This window comes from Vombatus ursinus, unplaced genomic scaffold, assembly GCF_900497805.2.
Source record: "Vombatus ursinus unplaced genomic scaffold, bare-nosed wombat genome assembly UNPS02009173.1, whole genome shotgun sequence".
NCBI classification, from domain to species: domain Eukaryota; kingdom Metazoa; phylum Chordata; class Mammalia; order Diprotodontia; family Vombatidae; genus Vombatus; species Vombatus ursinus.
This window is the reverse complement of record NW_020948951.1, coordinates 9,506,605-9,518,766: the sequence shown is the minus strand read 5'-3', so window position 1 is coordinate 9,518,766 and position 12,162 is coordinate 9,506,605. Positions and strand designations below refer to the sequence as shown.

Below are 12,162 nucleotides of genomic sequence, written 5' to 3'. Positions count from 1 at the left end.
GAGAGAGAGAGAGAGAGAGAGAGAGAGGAGGTGGAGGAGAAGGAGAGAGAGACTGAGAGGAGAGGGAGACAGAGAAGAGACAGAGACAGCAAGAGGAGAGAGACAGCAAGAGGAGAGAGACAAAGAGAGAAGAGACCCAGAGACCCAGAGAAGGACAGAGACTGGGAGCGAGACAGAGGCGGGGTGGGGGGTGGGGGGTGAACATATGACTCAGTAACTTTGGAGCCGCCGTGTTTTCTCCCCTGCGAACCCGGGAGCCTCCCAGGCCCGCTCGGCATGTATTCGTCCCCGCTGTGCCTGACCCAGGTAAGGCAGTCCCGACTTAGCCCCCCTCCCCCTTCCTCTACCTCGTCCCTGCAAAAATAGTTTTCCAGTTGCAGGGAGAAGGGGCGAGAAAAACACACACACACAAAAAGGCGGGATTTCGTCGTCTCCTGCGGCTGCCGGGGCCACGGCTGCCAGCTCCCCGCCCCCCCACCCCCACCCTAGGGCCTCGATTTTCCGGGACCAGGTTAAATAAGGGAAGGGGGGAGTCCTCTTGGAGGGCTCCCGTACTGTCAGCCCGAACTGGGGGCAGTATTTGAACTGGGACCTCTTAATCCTTTTGGGGAGGGTAAACGGCTGCGGGGTCCCCCTCCCTCTCCCGCGGGGGGGCCTGGGAGCGCGCGGGGCTTTGGGAGGAGGAGGGGGGTTCAGCGCACGTGCGCTGGGAAAAGGCTGGGGGATGGGGGCGGCGGAGTAATGTGGGGGGAAAGGGAAGGGGAGGGGGCAGGCGGGTTGGGCGCCTTGGCAGAGTGCGCAAAGTTGCAGCGGCTCCACAGCCGCGAAGTTTGGGGGCCGAGCGCTCCCGAGCGCCGCGTTATACCGGGGGGAGGGGGTTCGTTCGGCTTCTCTCCGCTGGTAACGCGCTGCAGCCCCCATCCCCCTCCTTGGAAGGGGGCCCGGGCCGAGAGAGCTGGGCGCGGGCAGCCACCCCCCCCCCCCCCCCCGGGGGGGGGGGGGGGGGGGGGCAGCTGCTGTGTGTGTCCAAGGGGGACGGGGGGAGGGGGAGGGAGGTCCTGTGCGCTCTCCGTCCTAGCCTCCTCCCCCTCCCCCTCGATCGAGCGCGGCTTCTTATCGCCCGCATCCATTCTGGATTTTCAATTATTGATCAGTGGCCGGCGGCCGGCGCCCGTTAACCCCTGCGGCGCCGCCCGTTCCCTCCTGGGACCCTCAGCCCACCCCCTCGGGAGAGTTGGAGCAGCCTCCCTTCCCCCGAGTGGCCCTGCTTCTGTGACTTGTGCGCCGCTCCTGAAAGAGTCTCGGTTTTCCGTGGCCAGGGCTCCCCCGCGTCTCGCCAGCTTGCTGGGCCCCCTCCCTGCGGTGTCCCGGGCCGTGGGCTTCCGCAGGCACTGCAGAGGCGGCGGCCGCGGCTCTGCTTCCCGCTCCCTCCCTGCAGCCAGGCTGGGTTGCCTTCCTCCTCCCCCCTCCCACCTCCATAGTCTTAAGACTGCTCTGGCTCCCAGCCCCCCCCCTTTACCATACCACCATCTGCCCCCACCCCCCTTCGTATGAGGGGTAGTCATTCGTCTCCTTTCTCCCTACAGATGGAAGGGGAGACTTCCCTGTGGCAGGACAGAAAACTCAGACCCCATGGTCCCCCTCTACCCCACCCCCACCTGGCTCCCTGTGTCTGTTCTTTCCTGACCTGGGTTTCCTCCCTGGTGCAATGGAAACACAGCCCTGTGCCGAAAGCTGGAGATCTGTATTCCTGTTCTGGCTTTGAATTGACCTTGGGCAAGTCATTTTCCCACTCTGAGCCTCAGTTTCCTTGGCTGTAAAATGGGGACAATCATTCCTGACCTGCTGACTTTTCAGGGATATAGGGAAGCTCAAATGAAAGACTGGAAGGGAAATTGGGAGGAAATATGAGGCATTCTTAGAATTATCACCTTCTCTGAGTTCCTCACTATCTGCTTCCCAAAGGTTCAGAAGGAACTCTCCCCAGGGTGAGGGGTCTACCTCTCCTTCCCTTCACCCCTGTGGCCCAGATCCCAGGTCTCTCCACATGGGAGGAGGAGACATTGTGTAATACTCTTAGGGCCCAAGGAGTGGGCCAGAGGGCTTGGCACTGGGGAGGTGCCCATCAGGCACTCTTCTCTCTGTCCCCTCTTTTATCCCTCAGCCCCATGAGCTGGAGAGTAGCAGGCCCGGCAGGTCTTCCCTAGTTTGCTAAAGGAGAGCCATCTCCAGACCAGGTCCAATCCTCCATCTATACCTATCCTTCATAGCATACTTCACTAACTTTCTACTGGTCATTAATCTGTCCACTCCCCAGTTTGCGATCTAACACACATGCCCAACTGGAAGTCCCTTTTCCCTCCAAACCCCTCAGCTTCCCCTGCCCAGGCAGGTCAAGAGACCCCAAGGCCCAGAGCTAGGACTTCAAACTGTTCTCTGCCCTCAGCAATAGACTAAGCATCGTTTCACCTAATCCCTATGGGGGTTAACAAAAAGAACCCAGGGAATCAGCGGACCTGGTTTCTAATCCCAGCTCTACCATTGACTCACAGGGTGAACTTTCTGTGCCTCAGTTCCCTCAGCTATGAAGAAATACCTTCGCTTCACAGGGTTGTGTGAAGAGCAAATAATGGATCCAAGCATGGAATTGACAAGTACAGGGTTGGAAACTGACATAAAAATATGAATCATATGACCCTAGTAATCTTGTGTCTGGAGTAAGAGGAAATCCCCCTTCAAGTGGAAGGGGCTACTTGGAGTGGGATTGATGAGCTTTGAGGTTCCTTCCAACTCCGAGATTCCATGATTCTGAGTGACGTGAGTGACAGTGAATTCCCCATCACTGAGGGTCTTCACTTAAAGGTTGAACTACCATTTATCGTACTGTATTCTTACTGAGGTATAGTTTGTACTAGGTGAGCTCTGAGATCCCTTCCAAAAACACCACCAATCTGGGTAGTAAATGGGAATGATGGTTGGACTGGGGGGTCAGAAGCCCTAGGTTCTGATCCTCTGCAGTCCCCTAGTTCACTATGTAATTTAAGGCAATTTACTTTCCTTCTCTTGGCATTCAAAATTGGGTGCATTAGGTTCATCCTGTTCCTAACCTTCCACCCCAGGGGGTTATAAGAATCAAATGAGGCCATGGATGTGGAAAGATCTTGAGAAGTAGGAATCCAATCCTATATAGCCTAACAATTATTAAACACATGCTATATACAAGGCACAGTGCCAGGCATAGTGAAACAAAGGAAAAGCAAAAAACCAGTCCCTGTCCTCAAAGAGCTTACATTCCAACGGAGGACTCAACTGTATGCACAAAAAAGCAAGGACATGAGGGGGACCCCATAGGAATTGAGCTGATCCTGGAAGAAGGCTGAAGCTAAAAAGCTCGGTGGAGGTGAGGAAAGGTAAAGCAGGGCTCATGGGATCTTCTCTGGTTTCCTGCCCCCTGTAGCCAACATTAAAGCACTTCTCTGGGGGAAGAGAAACTAAGGAAAAGGAATTGTTTAGTTTATCTGAGGGAAGGATCATCTGAACTGGGCAAAATGGATGGTATGGCAAACATGGTGGGGGGGCAGTCGGAATGGGTATGGAGAGGAGGGATAGAAGTAAGGAAATCTGAGTAGTCTAACTGGAGAAGAGAGGGTTGCCCTTCAAGAGGTCTGAGTTCTAGTCCTATAATTTCTTTCCCTGATATTTCATCCATTTATAAAATGAGTAGGTTATGGGGCAGCTAGGTGGCACCATGGGTAGAATGCTGGGCCTGGAGTCAGGAAAACCTGAGTTCAAATCCAGCCTCAGACATAAGATCTCTTTTGTGACCATGGGCAAGTCACTTAACCTCTGTTTGCCTCAGGGTTGTGAGGATCAAAAGAGATAATAATTGTAAGTTGCATATCACAGTGCCTGGCACATAATTTGCAATATATGAATGTTACCTATTATTATCATATTATTGGGTTGGCTTCATTGATTTCTAAGTTTTGTACTATGTTCATGTTGAGCTATCAGGAATCCCTGGCTAGGGTTCAGCCATTCCTACTTGCTCAATGAGATAAGGTTGGGATGAATTCTGAGGAATTCACAGTAGCTTGGTTTCAGGAGAGATACACTGTTTTAGCTCAGCTCTGCTCAAAGGTAGTAAGACAAAGCACTATCTGAGATGGGGAGTTAGGCCCCTGAATTTCTGCTAGTTGACCACTCTCCATGTTTTAACTTAGGTCAAAGTCATCCTTTGGTTTCTCTATCTGTCCCCAGGCCAGGCCAAAGATTGGTTGGGATCTCCTAGGGATGAGGGTTCAGAAACCCTTTAGAGATAGAATAGAGATCCTCATCCCTCCCCCCACTTTCAACCCATGCTGAATCAAGGGCATCCCACAAGGAGTCAGGATAATGAATTAGCGGCCCTAGGGTCAAGATCTTTGCACTGACTCCTGTTGGGATTAGTGCCCAGGGGGTCTTTCCTCAACTCAGCTCCAAGCAGCTGTTGTGGCATGGACCACACCCTGGGTGATTGTGTATGTGTGGAATTTGGAATCTGGGGCCTCTTGAGAGCCAAGGGAGGGGAAAGAGGGGGGCACAAGGGACAGATGTCCCTCTTCTACTCACAGGAAACCCTGTGATTTAGGAACCCAAGGACTAGAGTACAGTTAGGGAAAAGAGAAAGTCCTAGCACCAATTCCAACTCTCCTATTTAGGAAACCTTTCGCTTGCCACCAATAAGGGGACCTTGCATTGCTCCCAGAGCCTGATGAACACCCCCCCACACACTCACACAGTCCAAAAACTTCATTTTACAGTTAAAGAAACAGAGATCCAGAAAATTTAAGTGCTTTAGAGCTCGAACTTTCTGAGACCACCCCACCACCAAATTTTACAGATGGGTAAAGTGAGGCCCCCTCAATGAGAAGGGAATTGCCTAGGTCATATTGGTAGCAAGAGGGAGAGGTTGGACTAGAACCCTGGTCTGTTGATTCCTGGGCCTGGGCTCTTTCTTCGGCCTGGAACTGAGCTGAATTGAGCGGAAGCTGTTTTCCCTTGTCTTTCTTCTCCCTGGGGCTCGGTGTGTGGTCTAATTTTAAAACCTGTGCCCGACCCAAAATAAATCCCCTTTTAATACAATCCCTGAACCCGGATATGTTTGGGAGAGAAGAGGCGGCCAAGGAGGAGGGTTGGGGAGGGGGGACTGTCAGGCTGGCAAGCTCTGTAGGTAAGGGAGGCAGGAGCTGGGCACAACTTCCCACTCAGGACTGTGCCAGCTTCCCCAGGGCACTCCCCCCCATTCCTCCTCCAGGTGGGAGGGGGGCCTGGGGACCCTGAGATCAGGGGGCCGATGAAGAGATCTCCTTCAGGGCTTTTAGCCATAGGTCCCAGAGGATTCTGGGAATTGTAGTTGACTGGACTCAGACATTATTTTTAAACTGTTACTCTTAAGAGGAACTATTTGGAGAGCTGCTACATTACTTCCATGAATCGTGGCCTGGGCTGGGACGAAGGGGGGAGCTGGCGGGGTCTAGGGCCCAGGGCTTAGGGCCAAGCCCATCCCAGCCACTGCTCCACCCACTCAAGACCGCCACGTTATTCTGTCTTTGGGTCCAAATCCGACTTGGCCTAGAGTTTCCTGCTTGGCTTCCCTGGCCCAGAATGTTACCAAGGATAAGTGGGAGCTAGGATGGTTAATGCTGGGCCTCCCTGGGGGATGGGATCCTTTTTTTTTTTTAAATTCCCTCTTCCTTCATAGCATTAAAGAGCCTTTCTCTTTTTCTCAGCCCTAGAAGATTAGATTATAGTAAGTCTTTTCTCCCACCAAAGAAGCATTTTCTTGGCCCATCCCCCACAGAATACCTCTCCTCTAGATGGCAAAGTGGGTAAGAGTGCTCGACTTGGATTCAGGAAGATCTGAATTCAAATCCTGCCTCAGACACCTACTAGCTGTGGGACCATGGGCAAATCATCTAACCTCTGCCTTCCTCAGTTTCCTCATCTGCAAGGTGGAGATGATGGTGTGATGATGATAATAATGATAATGATCATCATCATAATAATACCACCTATCTTCCAGGGTTGTGGTGAGGATAAAATGAGATACTCTTTGTAAAGTGCTTTTCAAACCTTGAGGTGCTATGTAAATGCTAGCTATTATCATCCATACCATCATCCTCATTTATTGCTAGGGGAACAAATCTCTCTTGTATCCTGCCCCCCAGGAATCTCCTTCTACCACATGACTCCATGGCATGGCTTCCTTCCCTCCTTTGACATGTTGGGGAGAGGCACTTAACCTGTGTTCCTCTCACACTTTTAGCATTTTCTTTTCCCTCCTCCTTCTTCCCAGTTTCCTCCTCTATGCTTTTCTCTAAGGTGTTCTTTATTCAGTCAATTATTAAGTACCTCCTGTGGAAAGGAGGCATAGGGATGTGGAAACATATATTTTAGCTAAGGCCCAGTGTTTGCTCTCATGAAGGTTAGTGGGGCTATGAGACATGTTGCACTGCCTTTGGGCTCATTCTTCCCAAGGAGCACTGGCAGGTTGTGTTCCCAGAGTGGGAGGCTGCTACCTCAGTTATGGGTGACTCCTCTTAACACTGATGGGGAACACCCTTACAGACACAGACACTCATGCTCTGATGAATTGGGGGAACTTCATAATGCACACACACACGGAGCTGCCACCCCTCATCCCAGCCCCCCTCCCACTGGACTTAGGCCTGGGTGGAAGTAGCTCTCTTCTCCACCTCCCACCACTGATGCCTGAGACTGCTCTCCTTCAATTCCTCCAGGAGGAGTAGGCCTATACCTTCCCCAGACCTTTGATGTTCGTTGCCCTCATTAGATTTCCCCAGGATCCCACTGAGTGGCCAGCTAGGGACAGCCCTAGCAGCTCTTCCCATCCTATCCTTCTTCCCACTACGTATAGCTTTAGAATCTTTTTCCCACTCCCCCTTCCATCCTCCAACTTGGTCTCTCCCATACCTGAGGCTCAAGGGGGAAAGGGGAAAGGGGGAAGCCTCCCCTAAACTCTGTGTCCTGTTTAGTCTGGAAAAAGGAAAGATTTTGAGGAGGAGCTCATCACTGTTTGCATTCGTCTGAAGGGTTGTCATGTGAAAGAGGGATTAAATTGGTCTTGCTGGGCCCCAGTGAGGGGGATTGCAGGGAGGCAGATTTTGGCTGGATATTAGAAAGAATTTCCTAACAATTAGAGCTCTCCAAAAGCGGAATGGGCTGCCTTGGGAGGCAGCCTGGAGTTCCTCAGGCAGAGAGGCTGGATAACCCCTTGTGGTGGGTGTCATCAGGGGGGTTTCTGCTCCACCTGGGCTAAGATTAGCTACTTTTCTAGTTCTGTGATTCCAAGGTTCCAGGCTTCCATATGCATGGGCTCAGACTCATTGACTGTCCAAACAGAAAGCGATACCATATATTTCAGTCGGATTTCTCCCATTTTATTTTCTGGCCTCCATCTCTGAAATTGAAGTCCATTGACTTCACACACAGTGTGACTTACCCAAGGTAAAAACAATATTCATTCTTTCTCCCCAACCTCCTAAGAGTTTGAGGACCCTTGCAAACTGCAAGACTTAATTCCAAAGATGATGATAAAAAATAAAGTCACACTGTATGACAGTGGCATATTAGAAACCAGTTATTTATTATTCTTCACCCTCCCAAAGAATTCAACACCACTGCCCTTGCAAACATCCCCTCATCCCCTCTTATGCCTTAGCTTTCCCATCCCCCACCCCCCAAGTTTCCCAAGGTCAAGAATGAGATATTCCAGAATCTTTAGTTCTCTTTTGAGCCCAGAAAAGAAACTGGGTATTGGACACTGGATGATGTAGAAAAGCAAGTCATTTCTCCTTTTAACCCTGGACAGGGTTGTGTTCTAAGCCTAGAATCTTGGTTCTAACAGGGAAAATTTGGGAGCAGGGTAAGTATGTGATGTCCGTGGACCCTTGCCATGATTCCCTTTTCAGAAAAGTAGGGATAGATTGCCCTTTATTTTCCCCCAGTTTATCCAAGGAATTTTGTTTAAGGACGGAAATTCAGGTCATACCTGGTCCCCTGAACAGCACTGGACAAAAGGACTGACCTGGTTACCCTCTGAGATTCCTTCTAACTCTTAGATACTGTGATTCTGTGATTCTGTGATACACTGTAGCAGCCATCTTTTACTGTGAGCTGTATCGCCTGCCCAGGGGGTGGGCCTCCTTGATGCTAAATAGTGAAAATCACCCTCATACTCTTCAACAAGGGCAGGTGCTTTGTCTGGGGTCAGGGTTTCAGTTTAGGGTTGAGGTTAGAGGTTAAGTGTTAGATCGGGCTCAAGGCTCAGTCTGGGATCAGAATTGGGGGCCTATTCTGGGGCTAGGGTCAGGGCAGAAGAACAATGACTCAGTCTGGGACTGTGAAACCGGAAAAATGGCTAATTGCATGACTGAGAAAATCTAGCCTATACCCCTAGAGACCTGTTTTGGTCAATAGGGAGAAAATCCAGGCCCCCAATCAGGAAGATAATGTTATTGCTTTCTGGGGGGCTCCCAGTGCCTTTGTGTCCTTACAGAGCAGGTATGCGCGTGGCTGGTCCGATCTCAAGGAGGAGACTAGGGAAGGGAGGGTGAAATAGTCTGGGGCTTCTGCTTCCAGGCAGGGACAGTCCCAGAGCCCAACCCTGGCGTTGCTGCTGCTGCCCATGCTCAGTGTTAGCCTAGTAAATCACGGTGGGCATTCTGGCCGAGTCAGCATTCTGTTCTCTATCATCCCAGGTCACGTGTAGCCCCAAGCCTCCTGCCTCGCATCAAACTGATCCGAAAAGCTGCTTCCCTTTAACCTTCTCCTCTGGGTGGAGGTTGGGAGCTTGGCAGTTTGGCAGGCTCTCCTGGAGCTGCACATGTACACTTACCACCCCCCTCTCCAACACACACACATACACACACATATGCACACTCACACTCATATCTCCTAACCCAATCCCATATATAAACATACACATTAACCCCCTCCTACACGCAGATAGGCCTGCGCACACACACTCACATATACTCAAAGACCCACATACACACCTATACTCGCACATATACCCACTAAACACACACACACACACACACACACACACACACACACACACAATCCTAGAATCTCAAAGTTGGGAGGACCCAGCTAGATGATCTAGTCCAACCCCTTTATTTCACAGATGAGGAAACTGAGGCCTAAAGAGGGAGGGTTACACAAGGAATCAGTGTCAAGAGCCAGGCCTATGCCTAGGCTTTCCTGATGATTCCCATTTCAATGAGTATGGAGAAAACTAGGGGTGGGAGCAGTCCCCCAACTCTCCTGCTCCTTCCCCTTATGCTACTGTTGTAGGAGCCCATCTCTCAGAAGTGTAGGGTTTTGGGGGGAGAAATGGCATTGGACTATGGAAGCCCAGACTCCTGGCATCACCTTACACCACCTTGCTGTGGTCAGGGCTTCCTTCCCCATTATGACTTGTTCTACCCTGAGCTCTGTCCAAGGGCTCCACCCCCAACACTTCCCCACCCTTTGGGTTGGAGAGACTGAGAGGAGACCAGGCTTGATCTGTGCTAAACAGAGGGAATGGAAGTCCTTGGAGAGAGGGTGGAACCAATTCAGTTCAACAAACATCTATCCGAGAGGAAGGTTAGAATCTGTTTTGGATATGGTGGGATCTTGTGAGAAAGATGGAATCCTTTGAGAATGGCTGTATTTGCCAGGGGTAGTATCCCTTTGAGAGCATTTAGAATACTTTGCAGAGGGGATGGAATCCTATGAAGAAGAATGGTAACCTTTGCAAAAAAGGAGGAACGTCTTTGAGAAACAATGTAGCTCTTTGAAAACAGAATCCTTTGTAGAAGGAATAGAAGGTAGAAAAGGTGCCATTCTTAGCTAGTAAATGGGTGACCATCTTTTGTATGCCAGAGTGCCTCATTTAACAATCTAACCTGTCCAAGTCCTTGAAGGAGACCCCAGCAGAGGCAGTGGCTGCAGTGAGTTACCCACAGTCTCTCATTCCTACTGAGGAGCAGGCTTGAGGCTGGCAGTGCGATGGGCCTCATTGCTTAGGCCTCCAGGTTTGAATTAAGGTGGGGTCTTCAGCCTCCCCTCCTGTCTTATAGGTAGGAAGATAAGGGAGAAGAGCCAGGAGCCAGGAAGCTGGTAGGTTGGGAGGGGATTAGTCATCTTCTAGTTTGCAACTTGAGGAGAAGACTGGTATTACCCCTGTCAGAAAAAGGCAGGTTGGGAGGAGGGATAAGTTTAAGGGGAAAGAAAATGAGTTCAGTTTTGGACATGTTGAGTTTGAGATACAATTGGAAGTTTGGGAGTGGAACCTGGAGGGTACGGGCAGGGGTGGGAAGGTGCAGGGAAATCATATCATCCTAGAATGTCATAGCAGAAAATGATCTGAAAACATAGCACCTCAGATGTGAGAGCTGGAATCAGTTGGGCTCTTCCCAACCTCCAAGGAATATGGATACCTCAAATGTTGTTTTTCATTCATTTGTCAGATATGCCCAACTCTTTGTGACCCCATGTGGGGTTTTCTTGGCAGAGATACTGAGGTGGTTTGCCTTTCCTCCCCCAGCTCATTTTACAGATGAGGAAACTGAGGCAAACTGGGTTAAGTGACTTGCCCAGGGTCACACAGTTAGTGTCTGAGGTCAGATTTGAACTCAGAAAGATGAGTCTTCCTGACTCCAGACCTGGTGCTCTACCCACTGCACCACCTAGCTGCCGGGGTACCCCCATTGGACCCTTGCAAACGGTAAGCCTCATTACAATCATAATGATGATAATGACAATGATAATAGTAACAACTCCTAGTTACCTGGACTACTCTCATTCCCTGTCTCCACTTCCTGGCTTTCCTGGCTTCCCTGGCTTCCTTAAAATGTCAGCTAAATTTCCACCTTCTGCATGAAGCTTTTCCCAGTCCTCCTCAATCTTAGTGCCTTTCCTCCGAGATTACTCCCGACTCATTCTGTACGTATCTTGTTTTTCACGTAGTTGTTTGCATGTTGTCTCTCTTTGCACTTTGACTCTGAGCTCCTTGAAAGCAAAGGACTGACTTTGGTGCTTAGAACAGGTGCTTAATAAATGCTATTTGACTGTCTGACTCCTAAGGTATAGAGGGCATTTTACAGTTTACTAAGTATTTTCCTCGTATTAGCCCTGTGGGGCACATGGTACAGACATATTCCTTTCCCATTTTACAGATGAGTAAACTAAGGCTGAGATCGAGGAAACGATTAACTTCTTTGTTGAATGAATGATGTCCTACTTGCCACCATCCTAGAAGGCTCCTAGCCCCAAATGATCCAGAAAAATGAGCAAGGCAGAAACCAGGGATCCTGGGCTGAGTCTCGGGGAGAGCTAGTCCACACTGTTGACCTTGGAACAGTGGGACCCAGGACTGCAGTCCCACATCCGCCCCTGGCCCAGCCGGTTGGAAGGCGGTTTATTTCCCCAGCCTGAGCCAAACACAGCTGCCAGGGAGGCTAGGGCCTGGGGGGAGGGGGGAAGGGTTGAGGAGGAGAAGAAGCAGGAGGAGGGAGGGGCCACTTTGTTCCAATTCAAACTGACCCCCAGAGGAGATGGGGCAGGGATCTAGGAGGTGCGGAGGGAGGGGTGGGAAAGTGGCCCCACCTGTGAGTCTGAGACACCCAGATACTGGCCTTAGGGCTTTAGAGGCCTGACTCCGAGGCAGGATTAAGCACTTCCTAGTCAGCTCTCTAAGCACTGTTCAGATTCAGCCTGGTCTCTAAACACTACTGGGGGGGGGGGGGGGGAATCAGTCTTCTGATATGTAGAAGGACACAGGCTCTACCCCTCCCGCCATGCTCCTTCCTCCCTCCAAACCTTTCAACCCCTCCAATGATTTGGTTTAGAATGAAGCCTGCAAATTTATGCAGAATGGAAGGCAAATTAGGGAGGCTAGGTTGGTAAGGGGAGTATGAGGGCCTACCTACTTCCCTCTCCACCCCCCAGCTATTTCAATTTGGTGTGACTGATCAATCTTGCCCAATTTGCCTTGCTTTTGGTCTAGACCTGGCCTGAGTTAACAAGCCTATGGTGAAGAGTTAAGTCTCCCCCTCTTAGTCTCCCCTCCCATGACCTCTTGGAGGGAACCTCCAATCCTAACAAAGGCCC

The 12,162-nt window shown here is 50.7% G+C and overlaps 1 protein-coding gene across 8 annotated transcripts in view; it reads left to right on the top strand.

Annotated features, from left to right (window-relative positions):
• Positions 1–12,162, top strand: part of NFIC (nuclear factor I C) — a 133,494-nt gene that overhangs the window by 6,428 nt on the left and 114,904 nt on the right. For 3 of the 8 annotated variants that reach the window (XM_027850952.1, XM_027850950.1, XM_027850951.1), the window contains exon 1: positions 145–306. The exons of 1 other annotated variant lie outside the window; for it this stretch is intronic. In XM_027850952.1, coding sequence (XP_027706753.1) covers positions 277–306 — 30 coding nt within the window. In that variant the 5' untranslated portion in view covers positions 145–276. Of the gene's footprint in view, positions 1–139; positions 307–12,162 lie in introns of those variants that run through there. 4 more of the 8 variants (XM_027850946.1, XM_027850945.1, XM_027850948.1 and 1 more) reach the window with 3 other exon arrangements.